The sequence below is a fragment of the Branchiostoma floridae genome, chromosome 8, assembly GCF_000003815.2.
Source record: "Branchiostoma floridae strain S238N-H82 chromosome 8, Bfl_VNyyK, whole genome shotgun sequence".
Classification (NCBI taxonomy): Eukaryota; Metazoa; Chordata; class Leptocardii; order Amphioxiformes; family Branchiostomatidae; genus Branchiostoma; species Branchiostoma floridae.
In genome coordinates, this window is record NC_049986.1 from 2,811,012 (window position 1) to 2,831,972 (window position 20,961).

The following is a 20,961-nucleotide window of genomic DNA, read 5'->3' on the forward strand; positions in this document are numbered from 1 at the left end:
ATTCACGAAGCCCGCCAGGTGACGTCACTTCCGGAAATTGTGCAATCCCGCACAGTTTTGCCGGGCTACCGCCGATCACGTTGTTTTCCAGACGCCGCCACAATCTGGTGCAATTTGGCCCAAAATAGACCACATTTTGAACTGGTTAGAATCTCACGGGTGAAGAACAATGCCGAGAAAAAAGCAGAACCTCGATATAGTTGAAGACAGGCTGAACAACGACCAAAAAGACGATGATATTTCGGAGAAGAAGAAAGGTGGGAGGGCGAAACAGAAAGGCAAGGCTAAAATGAACGAAGAGGATTCCGTTCCGGATCGCGCTGATGTAGATTCCGGAAAGGGGAAAGGGAACAAAGGCAAGAAGGGACGAGATAGACGGTCAAGTCCATCAGGTATTGCCATTTTAAACAAATTTATGTGCTTATCGAGTAAAATTATACGTGAAATTTAATCCTTACGAAAATATAATTTTGTGGACTGTTCTAGAAAAATTCATGATGATGATAATAATTATTAAGCACATCATAATTTTTTCTAGAATTTATGAATTACTGTATTTTCATATTAATACAGTTATGTTTATATAGTTATGGCTATTAAACTAATAAAATTGGGTCTTTTTAATACAAAATAAAGATGGGGAGGGGGTCAAAAGATGTTACACTGGACAATTAGAAAATATTCTGGTAACGTTACGTTACCTCTAATTTTGACAAAACAAGGAAGAAGGGACAAGCATCAAGAAACCGTGTCTTTGCCCAGACCTTGTACCTACATGTATTGTAACAATTGTGAAACAATGGTCCATCCTGGGCCATCCTATTTGTGATTGGATACGGTAGGCCCCCGCTCGCTTGGTGGGATCACTCGGTTCTAACTTCTAAGCGTCACCCGAGTCAGACAGAGCGTGGACAGAGCACACTTCTCTCTCCTCGGTCCATTCAAGTCATTTTTTTTCAAATTTTAATTCTGTTTGTGAGCCCATTAGAATGATAGAATGGGACATTTTTGTTTTGTGAATTTGATTAAAAAAAGTAATGTAACTTGTTACGTGATGAATTTTGCAGACTCAGTTGCCACCCAGGAGTCGGAGTCGTCTGGCAAGGGTGGAAAAAAGGGGAGAGGGAAGAAGGGGCGGAACCGCAGCCCCAGCCCTGGACTGGAGGAGGACCTAAACCAGCTGAGGATAGAACAGGGCATGGACCAGGGGGAGGAACAGACTGGACAGCTGAGGATAGAACAGGGGCAGGAACAGACTGGGCAGGTGAGGATAGAACAGGGCATGGACCAGGGGGAGGAACAGACTGGGCAGGTGAGGATAGAACAGGGCATGGACCAGGGGGAGGAACAGACTGGGCAGGTGAGGATAGAATAGGGCATGGACCAGGGGGAGGAACAGACTGGACAGGTGAGGATAGAACAGGGCATGGACCAGGGGGAGGAACAGACTGGACAGGTGAGGATAGAACAGGGCATGGGCCAGGGGGAGGAACAGATTGGGCAGGTGAGGATAGAACAGAACAGGGCATGGACCAGGGGGAGAAACAGATTGGGCAGGTGAGGATAGAATAGGGTATGGACCAGGGGGAGGAACAGACTGGACAGGTGAGAATAGAACAGGGCATGGACCAGGGGGAGGAACAGACTGGACAGGTGAGGATAGAATAGGGTATGGACCAGGGGGAGGAACAGACTGGACAGGTGAGGATAGAATAGGGTATGGACCAGGGGGAGGAACAGACTGGACAGGTGAGGATAGAACAGGGTATGGACCAGGGGGAGGAACAGACTGGACAGGTGAGGATAGAGCAGGGCATGGACCAGGGGGAGGAACAGACTGGACAGGTGAGGATAGAACAGGGCATGGAGCAGGGGGAGGAACAGACTGGACAGGTGAGGATAGAGCAGGGCATGGACCAGGGGGAGGAACAGACTGGACAGGTGAGGATAGAACAGGGCATGGACCAGGGCCAGGGGGAGGAACAGACTGGACAGGTGAGGATAGAACAGGGCATGGACCAGGGGGAGGAACAGACTGGACAGGTGAGGATAGAACAGGGCATGGACCAGGGGGAGGAACAGACTGGACAGGTGAGGATAGAACAGGGCATGGACCAGGGGGAGGAACAGACTGGACAGGTGATTAAGTTATATATGCATGTTGTATCATAGATAACATAGAATGATAGCTCCAATCTTCAAGCATCTGAGTGCTTTGCACATGTTCTTGTGGCATTTTCTACGTTTTTCTAATGGTCCTTATTTTTACCACTTTACCCCAAAAAAGTGGTGTGGACCATTGCAAAAGACATGCATATGTAAAATATGGAGGCCAATCCTACATCTGCTTGGAGAGGAACATAGACTACTTTTTCCATTCATTTTGAAATGTTGCATATGAAACTTTAAAAAATGTGATAATTGGTCATGCCACTGCCTTTGCTGCCTTGTGTTTGTTGTTTTGGATTCTGTCTTAATGGAATGTTTCATTGTTTCAGCCTACAAAAAAGAAAGAGAAGAAGAACAGAGGAAAGAAAAAAGGCAGAGGGAAGGACAATGACAGTGATGATGATGATGATGACATGCCCCTGAACAAGTTCTCCTCCCTGGGTGTCAGTGATGAAGAGGAGGAGGATGAAGATGATCAACCATCAGCAACATCAGGTAGCTTCCAAATTGTTTGCTTAAATTACATCATGATAATCATCATTATCGGTCGACATGCTTACACATGACAGGTTTACATGTATACCGCCCCTTACGAGGTAAGATACTCTTTCGCTGGCTAATTACAAGACGGGGGTGCACCAGGTCTCCCTTCCTGGTGAATGATGTAAATCGCTGTATGGCTGATGCGAGACGGAGGTTTTCCAGACCAAATCACCAACTCCAGACCGACGGATTTTGCACCATCACACCCCGGGGCATGCCCGTACTCTTTTTCGAAAGGTGTGATGGTTTCTTTAATGTGCATGGGGTGTGTCACAGGACCTCCATTTAACGTCCTATCCGTTGGCCGATCCTAGCCGAAGCTAGGTCCAAATTTTCACCTGAGTAAAGTGAGGAAAGTCCTGTTAAGTGCCTTTCCCAAGGGCACAAGATCGGTGACACGGCAGGTTTCGAACCCAGGATCTCTTGGGCCTGAGCCCAAAGCGCTGCCGATTGCGCCACATGATCTTACATCTTCTTCACCTGTGAATTGATGTTGGCATTTGTATATGTTTTCTGATATTTTTTTTGCAATCCATGGCATGAATTTGCTCATTTTGCAACTGCTTTGTACAATTTACAATATAGCTGAAATCCTTTTTTATTAAATTTTTGGAAACAACAGAAAATTGATACGCGCGCAAATGTCATCCGTAATAAAATCAACATGGCCTAAAGTAAAAAAAGAGTTTGGTTGTTGAAGGAAACAAGACAGTTTGGCATACTTTATTTAAATGTACAGTTGTGTGGTAAAGAAATCAAAGACAAAAGTTGAAAGTTGAAATCAGCTCTATGGACTTTTTTTGCAGGTTCTGCTTTCTCTGCTCTCATGGTAGAAGACTCACCAGATGAGGAAGAGGAAGGGGAAGAGGAAAAAGAAGAGGAAACTGTTAAAGAAGAACCCAAGAAGAAGGAGGAAAAGAAGGAGGATGAGTCAAAGTCTCCTGAAGAGGAGGAACCTGAGACTACAGAGACCACAGGTGTAACTTCACTTCTCTATTCCAGCTTGAAATACCGTAAATGCAGAAACTTTCGCAGTGGTTTAATATTCACGGTTTTCACGGTGACTGCTTCACCGCGAATTTAAAACCACCGCGAACATTTTCCATGGTAGTAAGAGACTACAGTGCGTGGTGCTACCGCAAACTGAAAACCACTGTGAAAAGTCTTTTTTCCCCGCTTTCCAGTATGTTGGCAAATTTACCAACATTGCATATGCAGGGCTTGAAATACGTTTTTCTGCATACCTGCAGTGGTGCAGGTAACACTGAAAATTACCTGCACCAGACAAGTTTTACCTGCACAACGTGCACTCTGAACTTACGAATTATAAATCTACTGAACATTGTTCAGGAACCATGCATTGCAATTTTTTTTTCCTACTTTATCAATGCAGCTAAAAAACAATACATACACACCTACATCATAGGATATTTATGTATAAAACTCAGTACATGAACCATGGACCAGTGCAGGTTAGGTGCAGGTAGACACCAGAAATACCTGCACAGCTTCAATTTTACCTGCACTAACCTGCATAATTATGCAGGTGGTATTTCGAGCCCTGATATGGCAATATTAATCATTCGGTAGATTTGACTTTGGCAGGGTCAGTTGAATTTTGAGATGAATGAGACAATGTTACTTGGTGAGAAAGATTTAGTGGGTTCTGAAATCATGTGTAACTTATTGCTCATGGTCAATTTATCAGCATTTTCTCTATAGTGGCCACCTGTCTGTAGTTGCCACATTTCTTCAGTCCCTTGAGTGGCCGCTATGGACAGGTTTGACTGTAGTGTCAATCACAGAAACAAAGACACTGGCAGACAAGCCAAAAATTAGATCTTCTCTGATGCTTTCCTTTTGAATTCTAACTTTGGAACTAAAGACAAAACTCTCTTTTTTTTCCAGGAGGAGGTGACACAACACAGGGCACACAAAACAACCCTGAACCAACTGAACCAGAGGCAGAGAAAAAAGCAGGGAAAAAAGAGAAAAAAGAAAAGAAGAAGAAGAAAAAAGACAAGTTCTCTTGGTTGGACGAGGAAGGTGGAACAGATTTTCTAGACAAGGTACATTGTAGTCTTAATTTGTTTCTATTCTGTAACTTCAATTTGATGCCATGTCTACAGCATGACAAATAATAAATATTATAACCAGTGTTATGCATTGAAAGATGTAGCAATTTAGAGTAGTGTAAACTGATCCCATAGTCCCTTAAGAGATGCAAAATAAAAATATGATAATGCAAATATTTGACGGACATGCAGCCATTCTCTAATTGGTTGCTTTCCTAATTGGCAGGCTATCATTGGTTGAACTGCTAATTATGATTGACAGTCTTTAAAGTTTTGTTTGCCTCGTTGAACTCGTTTTCGATCTATCAGCCATCGCGTGAGAAAGGTGTATTGATTGTCAAAGTTGATGTACCTCCTCAGCCTTCTGAAGAAGAGAAAACAGAAGAAAAGAAAGACACCAAGAAGAAAGGAAAGACAGACAGTCCTCCACCTGAAGAAGAAGAAGAAGAAGAGGTATATGACATGTTAGGGGAGGAGGGTCACCAGGAGCCTGAAGGTACGTCTGGGAATGTTAGTCTACTTAGTCCTCTGTTGCAGTCTTCAAACGGGGCTGGTTTTTATGGGGGGTTCGTGATTTTCAATATCTCGGTTGGTTTAAGGCAGCCCAGGCTTGAAGTATTCTATACAGAATGTAACTTTTTATTGCTCAGTCGCACTACAATGAAATTTCACACAGTTTTAGTACTACTTGAGCGTAGAGGCCCCTATGCTGTGATTTGTATCCCCTATGGCTATGCTGTGATTTGGGCCTTTATGCTGTGTTTTCACTGGTGTAGGGGATTTTCTGATGTCTAAGGATACATGTAGTATCATACTGCTTTATTCTTCTGCTACTACTACTACTACTACATGTCAGGCTTTTAGCCAGGCATGCGTCAACGCGTCATCTGGACGCACTTTTCTTAGAATAACAAGAAATTTGATGCCCCTGGACGCCCTTACACTACAGAGAAAATCGTCTGACAAGCATGAAATTCTGATTGACCAGGGATGCTACCAGGTCATCTGTGGTCACAGTCTTCTACTGTGACCTCTGGAACAGTATTTCTGCCTCTTGCGATACGTAAGAATGCACTTTTTTAACTTGAAATCATCAAAAACTCTGCACCATGGAAGGTGGATGCCCCCAGACCCCCCTACAATAGTCACTTACCGCTACTCACCAATAGATTTGGACTCCCTATTAGTATTATAAGATCCTAGCTAAAAGCCTGCTACATGTACTACTACTACTGCTGCTACTAAAAATTATGATTTGGTAGATTTGCAATATGTCAAGTTTGTGATGATAACTTTTATCAATTTGTTTTCTAGAAGAGAAACAGGAAGACCTACAGAAGCTGAGCAGAAAAGATCGAAAAAAAATGATGAAAAAAGTGAGTGAAAGTTTTTTGATTAGTTCTCACACTGTATTTTCACTTACACTTACATGAACCTATATAAGATAAGCAAAATTACTTGTTCTACTTTAGTATTGTCTGTATGCACCTTACAGAATGCTTGTATTGTAAATACAGAATTGTTTGCGGTAGCCAAATGTTAGCAGTTTTGCAGTGGCCACTTCACTTCACAAACTTTTTTCCATTATAGTATGAGACTACAGTTTTTGGCGCTACCACAAACTTAAAACCACCGAAAACACTCAATTTTCCCACTACCGCGAAAGTAAATTTCCCCAAACTTAAATGCATTTACAGTATCATGTGGAAATGTTTGTATTTGTATTCTTTGTTTTTGTTTACTTACTTTTTGTTTACATAGCAACAATTTGAGAAGAAATACGAGGAGATGTTAGAGCGAGAGTCCGCCGACCTGGGTCAGTTCACTCTGTCACAACAGCAGACTACTGCCAAGGGAGCCATTCTGGAGAATGTACAAGATATCAAGGTAAACAAACATGTACACTTATTTGTATGTAGGTTGTATGTACAATCAACTCCTCTTGATTCTGTGTACAGAGTATTTGCAGGGCTCGAAATACTGGGTGCACCTAAAATTGGAGCTGTGCGCCCAATTATTTTCTGTGGGTGCACAGGGTGCACCCAATATATTTTCATATAGGCTTATGTAGTCAAGTCAAGTCAAGTCAAAGTTTATTGCACAACATTTGTAAACAGGTACAATGTATGGCAAACTTAGGTAGGGTTACATTGTACAGACAACTAGCAATATGCTAGTAGTGGAATCAATCTAACAAAGTAACAATAGATAAAGGTTATGCAATGTTCTATTGCTAATAACATGAAAACATATCACATTCAGGCTGTATTTTTTACAAACAATATGATTGAGAGGATACACATCGAGGATCTTATCATCTAGTATGTACATTACAATGACAATGTATACATAATCAAGTTGATATCATGAGGTTCCTTTTCTGCATTGATGTGTATATGTATTGGCCTACGTAAACGGAAACAGTGTCGGGACATGACATAAGTACATGAAATAGCTCTCTGTTTGTCTTAGGTAATGATTTGTGCCTTATCGTCTGCATTAATTTAGCTCTTTCTTCTATGTAAGTTGGACATTCTATCATGAAATGGTATTCATCTTCTACGCCTTCTTTGCATGTTGGACATAGTCTCTGGCTCGCTGGGACTTTATTGTGACGGCCCTTTTCAATTTCTAGCCGGTGTGCAGCAATTCTTAGTTTTGTTGTATTGGCTACGAAGGATTTGTTATGGACCGAAAGCAAGTATTTCTCAATATGGAATTCAGATTTTATTTTTGAATATGTTTCGAGTTTACTGAAACTTTTGATTTTTTGTCGCCAGCTGGATAGAAACTCGTCTTTAAGGCGCTCCTTGAACATGTTTCCAAAGTGGTTGGCGCTTACGTTGGGGTTCAGCCAAATATTTTGGAACCCATGTCTACAGAGTGTATCTCGTACATGTATAACCCAGTCTTGTTCTAGTCTTACAGCTTCATTATATGCTTTTTTCACGATTCTGTCATTCGAAAGACTGTTCAATCTTATCCAATATTTAACCAGTTGAGTCTGTGTATCTATGTATAGCGGGAACATACCTAATTCTCCCCTTACGGCAGCGTTAACTGAACTTTTGGGGACGCGGAGAAGTATCTTGCAGAAGTTTAGAAGAACATATTCTAGGTCGGAAACCTCGTAAGAAATCGGAGGTTGAGTTACCGTAATGTTTTGTTTAACTAATGTATTGGAATGGTATATTATCTGTAACTTATCGTTGTACTTGCTGAATCGAATCAAAACCGGGCGGTTACATGGTGGGTCGGATTTTTTTCCGACACGAGTAGCTTTACGGATATTAACATCCGATCCTAGTATCGGAGATATAATGTTGGATGTTATTTGTCTTATGTTTTCATTTGGATATTCCGTTATTCCATTAAGGATGAGATCCCGTGATTGAACTGTTGTTCCCAGTATCTCACTACAATAAAGCAGAATTGGTTTGACTAGACTATTAAATAAATCAAGGGCTAGAGGAATGGATGGGTTGTAGTTTGACAGAAGGAGGGATCTAAGTTTGAAAGAAGCCCGGAGGGCTTTTATTCTCAGTTGTTTTGTTGCACGCTGAAATGATCCGGAGGGTGTTATATCTACCCCCAGATATGTATAGAAGTTTGTAACGTTTAAGGGCTGTCCTTGTGACTGGAAATTTGAGTTTTTGTAACCTGTTCGTCCAGTTTTTGAAAATATCATCACTTTAGTTTTGTCTCTATTGATTGCTAGCTTCCACAGTGAGCAAAATCTGTCCAGTCTTTTTAGGCACTCTTGGAGACCACTTTCTGACTTTGAGAAGAGGACTAGGTCATCTGCCCATAGGAGACTGTTAATTGGGGTGTTCTCGAGCGTGACAGGGTCACATAATGATGAAGACAACTCGGATGGGAGGTCATTTATAAAAAGGTTAAATAGAAGGGGGCTTAGATTACACCCTTGGCGTACGCCGCATGTTGATTTAAAGTAGTCTGACAGGCCACCAGGAGTTTTAACACAATATTTAACGTTGGAATATATGGATTGTATGATTTTGAAGAACTGTCCACCTATGCCTGATGATAACAGTTTGTAGCACAAGCCATCTCTCCAGACAGAATCGAACGCTTTCTTGAAATCAACAAAGCATGCGTATAACTTGCCACCAGGTTGAGACAACTGTTTATCGATGATGGTTTTAAGCACGAAGATGTTGTCACTTGTCCGGAAATTTTGTCTAAATCCGGATTGAAAAGGAGTCAATATATTGTTATCTTCCAGAAAGTGCTGCAGACGGTTACTTAATATGAGAGTGAACAGTTTCCCAACGCAACTAGAAATTGCGATCCCTCTATAGTTTGACGGGTTGGATGTATTGCCACTTTTGTGTATGGGGACGAGAATGTTTTGACTCCATTGATTGGGAAATGTACCGGACTGGATGGCGAGATTGAACAGTTTCTTCAGTGGCATGACAAGTTGGTTTGTGCCACATTTTAGCATTTCGTTGGTGATGGAGTCTGTGCCACATGCTTTACGGCCCTTTAGTTTATGTAGTCCGGCTATGATTTCGTTTTCTAAAATGTCGTAGTCCAAGGGATTTCCCGTTTTATTTGCAAGGATCTTGATAATAGTTTTGGTATGTTCCTTATTTTCTATGTCAACTTCGCTATCACTTCCCGTTGTCTGAAGCAGATCTGGTTCTTTCTGACCGATATGTTGATGGAAATCTGTGTCGGCTTCATTACTTTTTACAAGATCGTTCAGATTTTTGAAGTGAGTTTTCCACTCTTCAGGACTTATGTTATTATTTACATCTTGTTTATCATTTCCATCCTGGTTTTGAATTTTCATTTCTCTCCAGAATTTTTGTGGGTCTGATTTACTAAGTTTATAAAGATTGTTCCATTGCCTTTCTTTGAAGAGCTGTCTTTCTTTTTTAATCTTTTTCTTGTAAATTTTAAGGTTGTTAAAATAAGCATGGCGAAGATCAAGTTTCCAGGGACATTTAGAAAATTCTGTAGCTAAACGATTGACTTTCCGTTTGAGAGCAGCACATGACTGGTTGAACCATGGTTTGTTTTTGTTTTTCCTTTTCTTTTTCTTTTTGTAGACAATCTTCCGTAATGACTTGTCGGCAACATGTATGATAATGTCTTCGAATTCTTTCACGGCGCCTTCTACAGTCGGGAAGGATTTATCCATGAATTTCTGTAAATCTGTTAGAGTTGAGGGAGCTTGTAATGCCTCTGTAAATTTGTCTTTAGAATTGTCGTCCCAAACATATTTTGTTGGCAGTGGATGCGAAAAAGGTTTTGTTTCTTTTGTATAGGGTGAATAATTCGTAGAGATTGAGCATGTTATTAAACAGTGATCGGAGAATATGGAGGGATCGTCCACTTTGAAGTATCTAACTTTTGGAAAGAATTCCGAGCTAACAATACAATAGTCCACCAGACTAGAGCCGTTATATTTATGGCAGGTAAGCTTTCCGGACAGGTCTCCTGCGACTCTACCGTTTAGGATTGTTAGATTAGCAGATGAACAGAGCTCAATTAATTGCTTGCCGTATTTGTTTACACCTTTGTCGCAGCTTGATCTATACCGTAGGTCATCTTTGAAATCTATAAAATCGTGATTTAGGCAGTCATCTTGAATTGTAGTCTCCTGTAGAGATGCTGTTCTTGCGTTAAGATCACCTAATAACATTATGTTCCCCTGATTAGAGAATTTTGATATATCATCTTGTATCATTTCAAAGGGCAAGTTGCTGTTTGTATCAATAGATGATGAATTTTCGGGGGAAAAGTATAGGCACCCTACAAACAGATCACGTTCTAGGCCGAAAAAGGTTTTATCTAATCTACACCATAAGATATCAGGATGTTTTGTTGGAAGTTTTGAAAGGCCTTTTGCAAGATGGTTTCGGAACATTATCATTACCCCGCCTGAGCTCCTTTTCACTACATTCCTATCGCTTCTAAAATAACTAAAAGAATCTAATCTAAAGTTTTCCTTGGGCTTAAGCCAAGTTTCTTGCATACACACGAAATCATAATCTTCTAAACAGCTAACAAAATCGTCGTCCTGGCTTTTCCGCTTAAGCCCACCCTGAACATTCCATGAACAAAACTTCAGGGCTACCTTTTGCGCTGACATATTGAGTTTGACAATTGGACGATAATAACAGATATTCTAACACTGAGAGCTTGGCTACTTTGTGTGCAGAGTTAATCAATACAAGCTAAGGTAAATATGTACTTAAAACTTACATTACATGCGGGTTTCCCCTTTCATGGTAGATTGTACAGAAATATTTGTATGTGTAATTATAAGGTAATTTTGTCACCTGGGTAGTCACTTGGACAAAACTGGTCGTTATCCTTCTAGCGAACCGGCATGTCTTCAGTTTAGTGTCTCAGGAAGTCTGTCAACATGTTCATAAGAGTCTCCACAGTTTGACGCTTGTCTCCAGTCTCAGCAAACGACGGTCCAGTCTTGTGGTTCCACTGTGGAGGTGATGGGGGTACCTGGTTCCAGGGAAACAGCAGTGGCGGGTTCCTCTGAGGCATCCGCAGGGGCCCTGGCGAAGGTCGTCTGTCAGGCTGCACGGGCTTCCTTGGAGGTTCCTGCCGGGGTCCCAATGGCTGGTGTCGGTCGGATTGTGTGCGGTACGACACTGATGCACCGTTTCTTCCTGGATTCCTGTGTTGTGATGTCGGGTTTCTGTCTTGTCTGTCTGTCCGTTTTGCAGCTGGAGCTTCCCGTTGGTGCCGAAGTGTACGTTTGACATCAGCTACCAAAAGCCTGACGCCTGTGTCGGGTTTGATATGGATCCCGTCAGGCTTGTATAGCGATCGATCTTCTGACAGCAGTCTATGTCGGATATAAATGAGATCGTTTTCCGCCAGACAGGACCTTTCAATGGCGTCGTTGTATGAAGCTATGTTCCTATTGAGCTTGGAGTTCATATTCGTTCCTCGCGGTAGGACCTGCGACATCCCGATCTTTGCGTTTGGAAAACACTTTCTGGTAGACTCGATAACTTTGTGTGTTTGTTCTACACATGTGGCAACGCTGTCTGGTCTGCTTTTAGTATTGTCCAAATCATTAGATGCGACATGGATGATGACAAGCTCGGTGTTGGGATCTGGGGACGCGATAATCCTTTCGGCGGCTCTTGGTAGTGTAGTGGTTTTTGAGATGCTTGCTCTTTTGTGTTTGTACATTTTCTCGGGATCGACATCATTCCACAGGGAATCCGCAAAGATTCTTACTTGCGTCGTTGCACCTTGATCGTTTTCGGTTGGAGTTGACGCTGTTGTGTTTCCATTAGTTTGAGCGGGGGCGGGAGCCGATGTCTGGGTGTTTGGGACAGCATCGGTGATTGGGTTTTGTGGTCGACCTTCCGTAACGATTTCAGAGTACAGACGATTTATTCTGGACTCATCCTTCTGAGCTGTCTTCTCTGCTGGTCTTGTCGGGTTGTCGGATGGTTGAGCTTTGTTCGTCATTCTGGAGTCATCCGTCTGAGCTGTCTTCTCTGCTGGTATTGTCGGAGAGTTGGATGTTTGAGCTTTGTTCGTCAGGATGAGAACTTGAGCTTGCAAAGCGTCATGGTCGGCTTTCTGAGAAGCTAGCGTGTCAGTGAGGTTCTTCGTGATTTCACGTTGATGTTGAAGTTCAGAGCCAAGGTTCTCAATTTGTCGCGACTTTCCTATTCTGAAGATTGGCTTGTAGACTAGCGATTAGTTTTCCTTGTTTGTCCATAGTAACCTTGTTGCTGAAAACCAGGGTCTTCAGCTCGTTCAGATCGTCCACCAGCGTTGTGTACATGTTCTCGTAGTCAGTACTGGGGAGATTTGCACTTGTTTCTGGCTCTTTTGGAAGGTCCATTTTTAGAGCTTGGCGCGAACTTGGGTTTGAGAGTTGTGGGTTACTCCCCTTCTTGTTTTTACCTGCAGACTCCCGTACTTTTGTGAATGGCGTAAGGAAAATGTTCTCAAGACCTCCCAGTACTTTGTATGAAAAGATGTCAAAGTATACTAGTATACAACATGTTCTTGACATCTAAGTGTTAGAAAGATAATAAAAATGTCTGTCATGGTACTTGTTTAAGAATTTGAGAGCTTGTAACTAAGTTTTATTTTTAGGATAGAAGCATGTTTGAACCGATGAAATATGTTTGATTGTGGTAGACACCTGATGCAACCAGGAACCAGTGATGTTGTCTATAATTTGCTCCATATCAAGGCGTAAAGTCAGGCGACAGCATTTCGACATTTAAATGAGAACGAGCCAAAAGTTGATCTTCAGTAAGGATTGATTTGAACCAATTGTGGTAGACACATGATGCAACAAAAATTTGACCCTTACAATTTTTTTCCCTCACTGGGGCTCAGAGACTGCTATCATGGTAATTTCACAGTAATTTTATCTTTTATAAGTGGCCATCCTTTGACCTGTTATCCTGCTTGGCTTGCATAGATTATTACAGGTCCAGTACCGGTACACCAGGGTTCCAGTATTTTGGACCTGTACCTAATTGATTGTACAGTGTACTGGTACACAGCTCTAATTGTGATATCTGTATATAAGCAAAAGTTTCTATTGACCCTTCCCTTGTTTTTTCAATACCTAAGTTTTTTTACATGGTTTTCCTTATGCATGTATTCACATGAATTGACATGTATCCTTTGCCTTCCTGTTTTTCTTAGATTGACAACTTCTCCATCTCAGCCAAGGGTAAGGTCCTGTTTGAGAATGCACAGCTGCACATCACTGCAGGGAGAAGATATGGGCTGGTCGGGCCCAACGGGTGGGTGGCACTGAACAAACTTTTCAAAATGTTTTTTATGTACCAACGTTTATGAACTAAAATTTACCAGGTAGCGTACACGTAGTCCAGTGGTTAGCGGCCCTGCCTCTGGAACTAGAAGCTGTGAGTGTGATTCCGGCTGTATCGCTCACCCGACATGCATGCTACTGGAAAGGGTTGTAGTCCTTCGGACGGGACGTTAAGCCGTGGTCCACTGTTCATTGTGCTTGTCAAAGAGAGCTAGGGGAATTTCTCCAGTACAATGAACCTGTAAAAAATTATGTCCGGGGCTGTGTGGCAAACAAGTCAAATTGGTGTGGCCTTATGTGTTAACCTCTAGCCCCCTGCTGTAGTGATTGCGTTGTGTGTGGCCCAGGGCTAATGAAACAGAGATGGGCACCACCTATGCGCCATCTTGGCGCGGGAAGGGTTTAACTTAACTTTTATGTGTTAACAATACTGATATAAATGTACATGTACATGACATTGTATTTCACCCAGCCATGGTAAGACCACTGTACTGAGACACATCTCCACGCGAGCGCTGGCCATCCCGCCAAACATCGACGTGCTGTACTGCGAACAGGAGGTGGTCGCTGACGACACGTCCGCAGTCGACGCTGTTCTCAAGTCCGACACAAAGAGACTGGAACTGTTGGAACTGGTATGCTGTGTATTTTCAGTTATTCAACATATTGAAAACTTCTGAGATGATGATTACATCTACGCCAAAAATCAGTTACTCAAGCAACTGGATATGATTTTGGACACTACAGTCAGACGGTTCAGACAACATAAGGCCAGACCAATTTTATTTGTTGTTTCTCGGATTTCCCGACCCTAATTTTTCCGATTTGGAAAAAAACAAAACTTTTCAAACTGATGGCCACACCTCGTGTTGACAAAATTTTTAATGCCTCCCTTTTCTCAAATTAACTATGGGTCTCAAATTCCAGTAGCTGTACACGGCTTATTTGGACAGTAAGTTTATCATTTTTCTTCAAACTTTGGACTTTGCTACCAGGGACCCCCTAAATGTTGAAAGTTTAGGCTTCCCTGTCCAATCTCTCCTACCCCCGACTTTTTGAAAAGTTTTTTAAAAAATTTTTTTGTCCGACCGACCCAATTTTTTTCTGAAAAAATCCGAGAAAAAACAAATAAAATTGGTGTGGCCTAAGTTGTTTTCATCAGTGATACTGGAGAAATCTTGTTAGAGAATTTTTTTTATATCCTAGCTGTGAATTGATGTATAAAAGAATGTAGTTAAAGAACAGGTTTATCCTTACTATGAATTAATATGCAAAAAGGGGAGGTTGCCTGAGTAACTTCTTTTTGGCATATTTTATTACTGGACCAACAGATAATTACATCTAGTATACAATGTCATATTTTCGATTCACTTTGTAAAAGGGAAGGTGTTATTGTATGGTATTATAGTAACAACTTACTAGATTTCTGGCATAACCAATATGATAAGAGTCAAAGCTTGCATCAGTTCAGCTTATATTAAAAGAACCTTTCAGCTTTTAAACTTTGTGATTAAATTTGTCTTATTTTACCCCACAGGAAAAGACATTACTAGCCCAGAATGAAGCAGGAAAGGAAGTTAGCGAACAATTAAAAAAGGTACAGTTGTTCAGATTATCTTTTCCTCTATGAAAATTTGATAAAACAATTAGTTAGCACCAATATGGCACAATTGTCCTAATCTGTTTTCTCTCTCATGTTTAGCTATATGATGACATGAAAGCTATAGGAGCAGACTCAGCTGAAGCTAGAGCAAGAAGGATCCTCGCTGTAAGTATTTGTGTTTCACCTTCAATGTACTACATCAACTAGTATACTAGTATGTCCTTCATGTAATGCTAGTTCTCCTTTATCCATGGGGTAGCCTTTATCTGTTGTATAAGAAATAGGAATATTTAGGGATATCAAGTCGACAGATGAGTGTTTCAAACTGGATTGCTATGAAAATATTGCAATTTGAAACCAATATCCATCGACTAGATATCCGTAAGTATCTCGTTTTTAAAAACAATGGATATTGGTTACCATGTGAATAAAGGTGAACTACTACACGTGTGCTCAATGTAATATTGTTTTTTGTAAAACTGAATGTGGTTAAAGAGGTTTGCAGTTAAGGCACAGATAACTGTAAAATCTATTTTTGCGGGACCTTTTTTAATAGTAAAACTGGTTATAGTAGAAACAATTAGTCATACAGTGTAAATGCATATTCCTAACCATTGCAATATCTATTTATCTCAAGAGGCCCGGAGGTTTGGACAAGTTTTTCCGAAGTTCACTTGTCCTATTGGGCAAGTACATAAAAAGTAAGGTTGCCCATACTGGTACCCGCCCCTAATCAGTACTGTACCATCCCTTGTTGTACAGGGTCTTGGCTTTACTAAGGAGATGCAGGGGAGGGCCACTAGGAACTTTTCTGGAGGATGGAGAATGCGCGTGTCGTTGGCCAGGGCCCTGTTCCTGGAGCCAACCCTCCTGCTATTGGACGAACCTACAAACCATCTGGATCTCAATGCTGTCATCTGGTTGGACAAGTAAGGACATCTTCTCTTAGGGGCATTTTCTCTTAGGGGCATCCTCTCTGGATAGTTTCGAAGAACGCTTGCAGATAGATGTGCAAAAGTTAGGTGTGACGGTACCGGTAGTTCAGTGCTGCCGCGCTTCGTGTCTGCAAAGCTGGTGTGTTACGCTGAAAGGCGGTTATACCGGCTATATAGATACAGAATGTTACTCTATTGTCTCACCTTTAAAAGTATAAGGCTGCTTTTTTCTGGCTTTGTTTTACTTTTGTATGAGTGAATAGGATATTTTCAATCATTGTAAATAGACTTCATTACTTTTTGTGTGTGTAATCTTTGGCCTTGGAAACTTCTAATTAAAGATGTCAATCAGGATTTGGATCCAAAAATCTTATAAGGAACCATCTAACATGGGCAGATACTGGTCATTCAATATACTATACAGCTTCTTAACAATGGTTTCCTATACAAAGGTTTCCCCTTGTCACATTTAGCTCAAAACTACCAGGAATTTACCCATTTGACCATGAAAAAAATTCTGAAGTTTTATACCCGGAACTACCTTCGACCACCATCAATTTGCATGGCGGATTGGCTGGCGTATCCCCACATGTGACCATCATCCAATGTACAACAACCCCCTCTAGGAGATTCTTCCTAAACTACAGGAGTAGAGATGATACTGTCTTGCTTTCTTTTCTCTGATCACCAGCTACCTACAGCGATGGAAGAAGACCCTCTTGGTGGTTTCTCACGACCAAAGTTTCCTGGACAATGTGTGTACTGACATCATCCATCTGGGTATGTAATGCAGTGTCACATAGAAAACTGCAGTTCTCTCTTACATTGCTAGGTGGTACTTTTTCAGTGGGACTAGTGTTACCGTATATAATTTTGATAATTATTATACTTAAAAGTTACAATTTCTGCAAACCTGCACTGCAACTGATCTGTCAAGTCTGACAGATTCTCTAGTTTAATATATACATGTAGTTGGTAGAGCATTTTATAAATGTTGTTAAAGGTATGTTCAATATTGAAAATTCCTGTAAGATCTGTAATAATGTTATAAACTTTAGATAGAAAATATTAAGTATAATTTCTGTTGATTTCTCATACAGATATGTGCAAGCTGTTTTACTATAAAGGGAACTACAGTAAGTGCAAGTCATATTTACTATTTTTCAATATTGTCGATTATGAATAAAAGGCTAAACATTTTTTGATTGAAAAGTATATGTGCATTTGTAACACAGATAGACACGTTTTCCTGTTAAACTCTACTATGTTAATATTCAATTATGATTTTTTCCTCATAGCCCAATTCAAGAAAATGTACAAGCAGAAGGCAAAGGAACTGATGAAAGAGTATGAAAAACAGGTAAAGCTTCATTGCTTACTCTTGTCATCTCTTGATGTTTAATGTATGTGTTGACCTTTCCTGTGATGAAACTGTTGAGTCAGACTACTCTAGCTGACACCTGGGTGATGCCACTGTCTCTTCACACCTGAGGGCACAAGGTCATGCTTGCACAGCAGTGTTGAAAAGCATGCTAGCTTGCTCGCAATAGCCTAGCCCCCCCTCCCCTATAGCACCAGTCTTAGGCCCAATCTACACACAGTTTTTACCGATATCTGTGGAAATGTCGGGAGGGATCTAGAATGTAGGGGGCCGGACACCCATGACACTTGCAGTCATACATTTTGTAAACATATAGCTCGATTTTCCAAATGGCGTTATATGCTAATGAGCCTTCCCGAAGTCTGGAAGCATCTATACGCGCGCGAAGCTGTCGGGGACCCCTGCTAAGTTATCGGTAAGGTATCGTACGAATGGTCCGGACCTTTCGGGAGAAATTTTCCCGATATCGTAATGGCGATATAGCTGTTCCATCTAAATGATGAAAAAAAGCTGTCGGCGAGAGGTTGTAGGCTCGCTGATATCGGGAAAAACTGTGTCTAGATCGTGCCTTATTCCTTTATCTTACCACGTGCACCTTTGCAATTATTGTGTTGACTAAGGGTGGGTACTGGTATCCTGGTGCAAAATTGTTTTTTCTTGTTTTTGACTTAAAAAAATCAGTGGATCGGATGTTGGACCGAGTCGCAAATTAACAGATTATATCGACAGGCGTTCCCCTGTTTTGGGGTTTACGGGACAAGAAAAGAACATGAGCAAAGTAGAGGAGAGTTGATAGTCGTTTTAACCAAGCTTCTACGGTCAAACTTGGTATAAAACAGAGGCATTTAGTGTAACAGTTGTTTTTACATGAAGAATAAAATAATGATTTTTAAACGCCAATGGACGTCGGATATTCCACCAAACAGAATCCTTTGTAGCAACAATGACCATTGTTTTGAGTATCGCCCATTCATAAGTTTCCACAGATAATTAAGTCCAGGTTCAGGTCTGGGCCTGCACCTGATCCTCTGGACCTGGACCGTTCCTGTACCTGAATTTTCTGTACCGGTACCCACCCCTATTGTTTATCCTCAGCTTGCTTGTCTATTTACATGTATTGTCATACTATTTCTTGCTTGTCATCAGGTACACTCACTTTTTTTCTGACTAGCACTTGGCATGTTTACCATTATACAGTTTTGGTTTTAAACCAGATGTTATCTTTACCATTAACTAATGGATTTGTATGTGTGCCAATGTTTTGTACTGCAGGAAAAGAAAATCCGTGAGCTGAAAGCCTCAGGGAAGAGCAAAGTACAAGCTGTAAGTGAGCTTTGATATTTTCCATTTTCTACAATGTGTGTTTCTAGATTTGACCGAATGAAGCCATATACATATAGTTTCTCGATATGCCATTCATTGTACAACGTGATGAAAATGACACAGAGCGTGCGCAGAGTATGTTCGACTTATTCAAGCCTGTGTGATAAAATGACATGTATGAAGCCTGTGTGATACTGCTTTTTATCACCCGGTCTGGAACACCTGTATTGAGCGTTATCACGGCCCAGGTATGACACAAAGATACTTCTTACAGGAAAAGAAACAGAAGGAGATCCTGACCCGTAAGCAGGCTAAGGGGAAGCGGCGCACAGATGAGATGGAGGACTCAGCCTCCAGTCAGACAGAACTCCTGAGGAGACCCAAGGAGTACAAAGTCAAGTTCACCTTCCCCAGTCCTCCAGAGCTCAACCCTCCCATCCTGGGACTCCACTGTAAGTCACATGTCTGATCTACCTCTCTTAACAATAAGATGCTACAGTGTTCTAGCCAGCCTGAAATTTTTCCGTCCTCAGGATTTTGATTAGAAATCCTGTAGAAGGTGCAATGAACTTAGGGGGGGTCCGGGGCATGCTTTCCCAGGAACATTTTGAGATCTAGACCCTCTGAAACTCAATTTCTATTTTGAGAAGCAAATTTTGCTGGTAGACCCAGCTTGGTTCAATTAATATCTTTACTTGCCGATTTTTGTCCGTCACAGAAACGGAATGGGCAAAATTTCTGTCCGTCCCCAGCATCAAAATGGAAGAATGCATGCTGACTAGAACCCTGTGCTATGATGTTGATAAGTCTTCATTACTTTTTATGGTAAAAGATAAGAGCACTTCAGTATGCTATCGACAGGCTGATGAAATGTTGCAACTTGCAAATTTGACACTATAGTTTAAAAAAAGTTTTGTTGATGATGTTTGTCTCAACCCATCTCAAATAATGCAATGCAAATACAACAATTAGTTTTCAACATTGGAAGTGAATTTACATGGATATCTGATTTTGTTCTGATGTGTATATTGATATACAAATGCAGTAACTCATCATAACTGTTTTGCAATTTTATGTCTTATAGCGGTCACTTTTGGCTATGATAACCAGCCCTTGTTGTTCAAGGATGTGGACTTTGGTATAGACATGCACTCCAGAGGTAAGATTTATGCATGGATTCCTACATGTTAACTTGTCTTTCTGTGATTTCAGTGTTTTGCATAAAAGAGTGGCTACTTCATTGTAGTTATCATATATAAGTTTATCAAAAAACTGCTTTGCTATTAGAAAATCTGAAGGAAAACCGAAACTAATGATTAGCCTACTCCATTATAACACTATATCAAGGAATTATGTTAGCCCTTATTGTCCTTCATGAAGGATTTATTCTAATACTATTTTGTATAATAGCTGTTGCCAGACATTGTACCGTGTATAATTGTTGTGCATAAAAGGTATTATAAGTTTATCTCTCTCTCTCTCATAGCAGGGCGTTGTAAGGCTAAAATAGAAAGAAAAACAGTTAAGTATTGTTACAGTTGTTTATCAGAGTATTTGTCTTTTGTGATGTGCTATAATAATGTTTTCTTACTCATTTGCTTGTAGTGTCTATAGTTGGCCCAAACGGAGTGGGAAAAAGTACCTTCCTCAAACTGCTGGCAGGGCAGATACCACCACTGCAGGGGGAACAAAGGAAGAATCACAGACTGGTATGTATAAACATGACATTGTATCCCGGGGCAAGTTCATAGACAATAGTCATAATTGTCAGATTTTATAGATGACTTTAGAACAAAAGTATGAATCCTGATCTGACTTACATCATACAGAGGTTTCCCTGCTCTCGTCAGCTGTATATTGCTCGGAGTGAATGGCAATGTGATAAAGGGGACTTGTGATTGGTCATGCTTTGACCAATCACAGGGTTGGACAAGTCAAGTAGCTATAGTCTGATTGTCTCAGGCAAGTGAAGGTGCCGATTGGACAAGTGAATAATGTCCTACACACATGTACCTCACTTACCCGATTGGGAAACTTAAGTAAGATTTTTTCATGAGTGAGAGTTTGATATTAGTTACTTTGCACAGTCATGGTATCAAGCTCTGGTCAACACAGAAAAA

General features: G+C 41.0%; 1 protein-coding gene across 1 annotated transcript in view; it reads left to right on the forward strand.

The window, feature by feature from the left end:
• Positions 1 to 20,961, forward strand: part of LOC118420435 (ATP-binding cassette sub-family F member 1-like) — a 27,868-nt gene continuing 6,907 nt past the window's right edge. The window contains 20 exon segments of the mRNA XM_035827229.1: positions 1 to 392; positions 1,068 to 1,312; positions 2,499 to 2,664; positions 3,519 to 3,689; positions 4,621 to 4,781; positions 5,148 to 5,283; positions 6,102 to 6,163; positions 6,549 to 6,674; positions 13,470 to 13,570; positions 14,072 to 14,234; positions 15,137 to 15,196; positions 15,302 to 15,367; positions 15,965 to 16,131; positions 16,829 to 16,917; positions 17,238 to 17,273; positions 17,436 to 17,497; positions 18,791 to 18,841; positions 19,116 to 19,293; positions 19,926 to 20,000; positions 20,447 to 20,550. Coding sequence (XP_035683122.1) covers positions 170 to 392; positions 1,068 to 1,312; positions 2,499 to 2,664; positions 3,519 to 3,689; positions 4,621 to 4,781; positions 5,148 to 5,283; positions 6,102 to 6,163; positions 6,549 to 6,674; positions 13,470 to 13,570; positions 14,072 to 14,234; positions 15,137 to 15,196; positions 15,302 to 15,367; positions 15,965 to 16,131; positions 16,829 to 16,917; positions 17,238 to 17,273; positions 17,436 to 17,497; positions 18,791 to 18,841; positions 19,116 to 19,293; positions 19,926 to 20,000; positions 20,447 to 20,550 — 2,442 coding nt within the window. The 5' untranslated portion in view covers positions 1 to 169.